The sequence below is a fragment of the Labrus bergylta genome, chromosome 2, assembly GCF_963930695.1.
Source record: "Labrus bergylta chromosome 2, fLabBer1.1, whole genome shotgun sequence".
Taxonomy (NCBI): Eukaryota; Metazoa; Chordata; class Actinopteri; order Labriformes; family Labridae; genus Labrus; species Labrus bergylta.
The window spans coordinates 1,365,983-1,373,285 of NC_089196.1; the positions used below are offsets into that span (position 1 = coordinate 1,365,983).

Consider the following 7,303-nt stretch of genomic DNA (forward strand, 5'->3'; position numbering starts at 1 on the left):
TGACCATGAAACCAGAGACATTAAAGTGTGTTGTTTGATTCTGAGGTTTGAGATGAAGAATAAAGAAAAACTCTGTCAGCTGTAAATGTTCATTTGAAGTATTCTGAGGAGGGATACATGTCACAGTGATGTCACTCACAGAATGCCTCTCGTCCAATCAGATTGCTCGGTCTGAACTAACTGTAGTCTAACGAGCTATGCAGAACAGGACAAAAAGAACAAACAACATTCAGATCCTTGTTTCCCCCTAAAATACACTCAAGGTTTATTAGAAAGGTTTCAGACATTACAAGAGTGCTTGTTTATTTCCTTAATTTAGCACAGGACTTATTTTAAAATGTGACTATGCAGTGTAAAGTCAACATCCTATAACACTGACTTTCATAAACTGTAAGTAAACAGGTGTTTGTGAAGTTTCCCCGTTGGTCTTATAGCCATTATTACCCTTTACCGACAGAGGAAAAAAAGAGACGACAAATGAGTAAGAAATCAAAAGAAAGTGGAAAACATTGTGCACAGCTTCAAACAAGGCATTCCTGTGCATATGGAGCCGTGTTGTTACAAGGCTCCTGATTCATCCATCATAGGTGGCAAAGACTAGCTGCAAAATGGAGTGCAAAACACCTGAGGTTTCCATGGTGACATATCAATTATTACCCCCGTGGACAAAACAACTAAACATTTTGCTTTCATCAGGTAGGAGTGAACATCTTTTCAATATTGGCAGCATGAAGGAAAAAAAAACAATCCTTCAAATGCAGAAGATGAAAGCAGAGTGGAGGCGTGAGGCCCCGGCCGTTTGTTCCCCTCCTCATTTCTTGGCTTGCTTGGTGACCATGTTGCGAGGGGGGGTGACGGGACGGCTCCCGTTGGGCTTCTTCTTCTCGGCTGGTTTCAGAATCTACACGAGGAACGGGAAGAATAAGAAGTGTTAGCGTACACAACGTCATGTTTCATGAAGAGGTGAAGAAAATAAGCTGGACTTTGAGCTCGTTTATTCTTTTTACATTTCAGAGCACTGAGTATCAACAAGAGTTACATAAGACAGAAAAACGAGGACTCGCAGGGTTAAAGTAAACATTGATTCAGGGATGTTTAACCGGCGCTCTCAGTTCAACACGCTCCTTGTCCAGGGATCAAAATCTCCCCACATCAGCCCGTTATTTCAAATGTTTTCTATCTAAGAAATAACAGCGACACGTTCCCTTGTTTTTTTCCCCCTTAAAAGTTTGAGATCTAGGGCAACAGATGAGCTCTCACTTCTTTCAACAGACGAGTGAAAAGGTGAACTTCAGTACTGTGCACACCGAAGCCTAAAAACATGACAAGTCTGGACAAGGACGGGCACGACCACAATAAAAGCCTCCTATACACCGAGAGAGGAACATCAGATAAACGTCTGACAGTTTGTTTATGAAGTTATGTCACCAACTCTACCCGACCGTTTTCAGTCTGATTGACCCTGACTAAATATCATTACATTAAAGGAAATCTGTCGTAGCAACCAAAGACTGTAAATATTAATATTTGAAGCCTGAGTGACGTCACCCGTCTGTTCCTGCAGGGGGCGCTGGACAGGCTAACGACAGCGCAGGCTGAGAGCTGGAGCTGAGGCGGGTTTTAAACCTCCTGACAAACCGTTACACTGCGCCCACCTGTCAATCAGGTCAGCTACACACCTTATTGTGAATAACTCTTATCCTTCATCAAATCAAAACTGATGAGTCATCAAAACATTCACCCCTTGTACAGTGTGTGTCCATCGAGACATGAGCTAATCACACCTATTTGTTTTTTTGAACCAGGCTGTAAACATGTTCATCTCTGCTGTAAAAACAGGCTTTTTAGAATGGGTGTGTATGTGACTTCCTGTGCTTCTGCAGCCAGCCTCTAGTGGACACTCAAGGAACTGCAGGATTTTACACTTCAGCATCATATTCATTTTAGGTTGCTGCTTGGTAGCGACAGAGAACTTGAATCCCTGCAGACCTTGGTCTCACTTCTTTCAGCAGACGTATTTGAGCTGTTCACGTTATGAGTGCTACAAATGTGGCTGACATAACAGAAAGGCACTGACCTGAAAGGAACACATGAGGGTCTCATCCACGCTCATCATGGCACCAGCATTATCAAACTCCCCGCAGTAGTTGGGCGCTGAGAACAAAGTGACAAGCTGCCTCTTTGCGAAAAATTCATAGCCATCCTCAACAACCTGCACAAAGGATGAAAAGAAAAACAGAGATAGGTTTACAAAACTCCTCAAACTAATGTTAAAAGTATGAAACAGATTACAGAACATGAAGTATGTCAGATATAGTCTGGCTGATCTGATGGGTCAGCGCCCCCCCCATGAGGAGAACTTTCAGCATTAGCACAACCCTGACAGGCCGGGGAAAACCATCCAATGTACACAGTTCTTTGCTCAGTTTGAAATGTCCTGCAATCCTCGTCCCAAACATTAGAGCATGTCCACTGATCTGCCAACACAAAACCACGTTGCACTGTTTATAACGGATGAGGTGATCGTGGTTACCTGATGGGCGCGACAGATCAGATCCAGGTCATGCTTGTGCAGGAACTTGGCGACCACCTCTGAGCCAAAAGTAAATGATACACCCCTGTCGTTCTCCCCCCAGCCCAAAACATCCTTATCTGGATCAGACCAGAGCAAGTCGCAAAGCAGCCCCTGGTCAGGGACATCGGTGGGGCGCATGATGCGTCTGATCTGCTCCATGGACTGGAGGTCAGGTGACAGTCCTAAACATAACAGAAGGGAAGGTACAAATGAACTCACTGATACTGAGGCAATAGCTCTTACACAGGAGAGTTGGCAAACTGCACAGACAGCATGACTCAAGCAGTGGCGGACTTTTGAGGCTACGCTCAACTGAAATATGAGGAAGTGTGTGGACAAACATCCTCTTTAGACTAGAAGAAGAATGATTATTTATTGTATTAAAAACAAAACCCACCTCCATGGCAGCAAAAGATCTTCTCATCAACAATGGCAGAAATAGGGAGACAGTTGAAACAATCTGTGAAGGTCTTCCAGAGCTTGATGTTGTACCTTCGTTTACCTGCAGAGTCCAAGAATAAAATAATCAGGCTCGTCTCCTGAGGTATTACCTTCCTGTTAGAGTCCAGGAGACAGATACCATTTCTGCTTTGAAGAGGTCCATTATTATGTTCCTTTGGTGGTCAAACAATTAGTTTGGTTATTCTTGAGGAGTCTCTGTGTTATAGGGAACGTTTTCCTCACTGCTACATCCGAGTGCTCGCTGTGGTGGTATTATTATTGTAACACCTAGTGTTTGAAATGGGTACTGCAGTCTAAATTCTAAACATTGTAGAGAGCTGCCCCCCCCCCTCCTCTCTAGAGTCAATGCTCACTCAGGTCACCATGTGGTGGACACTGAAGCTTCAGTGTTTATCCAGCTCTGCATGGGTCTGTAAACCTTTCTGTGTTCTAACCTCTCTCCATTTTTCAAAAGCATCTCCAATATTGATCCTAGTTTGAGCACGTTTCTGCTCGTGGAGCTTATTAGAAACATGCAGAGGCTTTTTAGGTCGGGTACAATCACTTCTATCTGAACCACTTCTCTTGACCGCTTCCATCACTGCAACACCTGTTGACCTGATAACTGCTCTCATATCTGACAAACAGAGGGGCGTCCAAAACGGCCGTGTGGGGGTTCCTTAAAACCTCCTACCTTCTCTGGTCCAAACAAATCCAGAGCATTCAGGAGCAGAATCTAAGGGCACGGTCACACTGGCCATCCATACCGTGCCCAAGTACACTTCAATGCTAAAGTCCAATGCTGACCGCTCCGTATCGTGCTCAGGCACGATACACTTCCTTGGCTTTGGCACACTTCGGAGAGGTGTGGCTTCAGCACGGTACACTTCATGCACGAGCACAAGCACGCGGGTAAACAACGCTGACAGCCTTCATTATGGAGAAATCCAGAGTTTCATGTCTGTATCTGACTAAAATGACACAATATAAGACACAAAGTAGCTGTCATGTTCTCTGTGTTGTTCTCCGATGTGCGGGCGTCCGTGCGGCCGAGTCTGTGAGGACGCCCACACATCGGAGAACAATTAATTTATTTATTGCTGTGTCTGATTAAAATGGTTTAAAATAAGCTGTAAAGTCAGTAAAGTAGCTGTCATGCTCTGTGTTGTTCTCTGATGTGCGGCTGTGGACTCGCCTGTGGACTTGGCCGCGCGTCTTTTTTATATTTTTATGGCTGTGTCTGATTAAAATGGTTTAAAATAAGTTGTAAAGTCAGAAAAATAGCTGTCATGTTTTGTGTTTTTGTCAGATGTGCAGACGCGGACTCGACTGCGCGTCTCTTTTTCTCTCTCTCTCTTTCTCGTCCGCCTGTTTGTAAACTGAGCACGCTTCATAATAACATAAAGCGTGCATGTGTTGTATTACGACATTATGTACAAGAGGTAATCGTGCTTAGGCACGGATAGTCCTGTGTAGTGTGACCGCGGGCCGCACCGGCCAGCGGGGGAATGACGCTGCGGGGGGGCAATCGTGCTTGGGTACAGCACGGTAGTGTGACCGCACCCTAAAGTTAGAAGGAGGACATATTGTTGAAGCCAGCACTTCATAACACTAAAAGATAAAAATTCAATTGATTGCAGAAGTTTCTTTACTCACACTCGTCATAGAAACCATATATTCTGTTGATTGAAGCACACTCGTGGTTTCCCCTCAGCAGGAAGAAGTTCTCTGGGTATTTGATTTTGTAGGCCAGGAGAAGACAGATGGTTTCCAAAGACTGCTTCCCCCTGTCCACATAGTCACCCAGAAACAGGTAGTTGCTCTCTGGAGGGAAGCCCCCATACTCAAACAGCCTCAGCAGGTCATAGTACTGCCCGTGGATGTCGCCTGCAGGACAAAGACAAAGCATCGACCCTTCAGCACAAGACAATACACATCTTTTTAAAAACAACATACATACAAACGTAACTAACCACAAATCTTGAGCGGTGCCTCCAGCTCCAGGAGAATGGGTTGACTGAGAAAGATCTCCCTGGATTTGAGGCACAGTCCTCGGATCTCGTTCTCCTGCAGCTGTACGTTCTTGCCCGGCTTTGCCCCTCTGACTAAAACAAGAAAACATGAACATAGAGTCAGAAAGAGCAAATGTTTGAGCATTGTTCAAGATGAATAGGACAGTAATGACACAACATCTCAGGCTGCAGGCTGCAGGGTTAAAATAAAGTGGCAGGTAAAAAAAATTAAAGAAAAGTGACTGGTACATTTTTGAATCCCCCCGTCACAGTCGGACGTCAAAGTTCACTTCAAACCCTGTTGTACAATAGTGTGAACCGTTGAAAAGATATTATACACCCAGGAGGTAAATACTGGACCAACCCTTTTAAATAATTATGGATATTAACCACAGATTTTGTTTGGCTCCAGGGTGCATACTGCTCCAGCCAGGGTCTTTTTTTTGTCAACTATAGACATATGAAGGACCACGTGGTGATAGGAATTTAATTTGTTTGTTTTCTTCATTTCTTACTTCATTATCATTTTATGTAGAGATGCACTGATCCACTTTTTTTCAGTTCCAATCCGATGGTTTTTAATATTGTTGTCGTTGATGGTTTTATGTGTAAGCTGTAGTAAACATTTCTTGTTCAAAGACAAAATAAATACAAATAATTCAAATGCATAAAAATTCAAACTATTCCAAAGAAATATCTCTGAACTTTGCGCTGGCTCCACATACAAACAGGAAGCAACAACAACCATCAGGTTTTTCAAATTAAATCTTTTAACCTGAACTGTAAGAGTTCACTTCTTACAGTTGTCTTTAAAGTGAGACTGTGCCAGAATGTTGTACCCAAGGACCTTTCTTGATCTGTGACGTGGATCGGCCCCATAAGTCTGATATCCGATAAGTGAATTACGTCAATATCGACCCGATACTGATATTGGATCTGTCCCATCTCTAATTGTGTGTTTGTATGTGTGTATTTGTTTCTGTTTGTATATGTAAGTGTGAGTCTGGGATCATGCTAAGGGGGGTGGGAATATGCACGCAAGTCTGGGAAAATAAGTCCTTCTGGTTCTTGGACATATAAACATTTAGGCACATAAAAGTATACATTAAAAACACTTATAGTAAGTCATATAACAATCAAACAAAAGAGCTGTCCAAGAAATGTTATACAAAGTCCAGGGTGAAAAAGGTACCTTGTCATGTCTAAAAATACATAAAAAACATCAGTATAGATGGCATAAAGATATCTAGTAAATAAATATAAGCTTGACTGTGCCGTACTCACATAAATACTTTTGTTGTTTTGTCTGTTTTTGTCTCCTTCAGGTACAGATATTTAACCCAGACACACAGGTGCTTACTTTTAAAAACAGACTCATTAATGTTAAAAAGACACGTTTATATAAACTCTGTCGTTTGTTATGTTGTTGTTTGTAAACATTTACTTTAGCGCGCAGCCTGAACGTGACGTCATCACGTCTTGTAGACTGTAACTGTAGCGGTGTCTTAAAGATGATCATTCAGCGGGTCCTTACCTTCTAACAGGCGCTGGATGATACTGTCTATGTTGAGCTTGTCGACGTCAGCCATTGTTACGTTGATATTAATAAAAAACAAAGTCAGCTAAATCTCGCTCTTGGTGTTTACACACTTGTGAAAGCTAGCCCGCTAGCTTCCCGTTAGCTTCCGTTAGCTTCGGCTGAGGGTAAATATGTCGGCCCGACCCTGCTGCTACTTCGATGCTCCTTAACACTCTCGACAGACTAATAAACTACTTAGGCATCTCACTTAAAAAATAATCTTCATCCAATGTTGGATTTAGCTTAGAAACGAGGACTAAAAAAACAAAGTAAACCGCACTAGCCCGCAGCTAGCGCTGATGTTGTCCCGTATCTGTGTTTCTCTGCCGCACCTTGAACATACAGTCAGCTGCTTCAAGGAGCCTACTGCGCTGCTGCTGCCCCCTGCTGGCCTGGATGGAGAACGCGTCTTAAAAATAAATGAATAAAGGAGGGATCTTAAATGATAAAGGTATCTTACTATCTGATCAGACATTAAGGAAACATGCTATGTTGAAGTGCTGGCTTCTCTGACAACAATGCAGCAGCCAGTATGTCCTCCTTTAGATTCACGTCCGTTCCACATCCATCATGTTTAACCTCCTGACCCCTGCAATTCTCCCACAACATCAACACATTAATGCAGCGCAGATATTTGCAGATATCGCTTTCAGAGCTTCTGCCTCCTTTTCTTCTATGGTCCCTAAATATTTTTAT

General features: G+C 43.1%; 1 protein-coding gene across 1 annotated transcript; it reads right to left on the minus strand.

Moving 5' to 3' along the window:
• Positions 1-234: 234 nt before the first annotated feature.
• ppp1cc (protein phosphatase 1, catalytic subunit, gamma isozyme) lies at positions 235-6,952 on the minus strand. The gene is made up of 7 exons (XM_020636397.3): positions 6,563-6,952; positions 4,990-5,121; positions 4,673-4,903; positions 2,973-3,077; positions 2,534-2,757; positions 2,078-2,212; positions 235-901 (listed from the first exon to the last, which is right to left on the minus strand). The coding sequence occupies exons 1-7, from the start codon at positions 6,615-6,617 to the stop codon at positions 812-814; spliced, it is 972 nt and encodes a 323-aa protein (XP_020492053.1). The 5' UTR covers positions 6,618-6,952; the 3' UTR covers positions 235-811.
• Between the last annotated feature and the right edge of the window lie 351 nt (positions 6,953-7,303).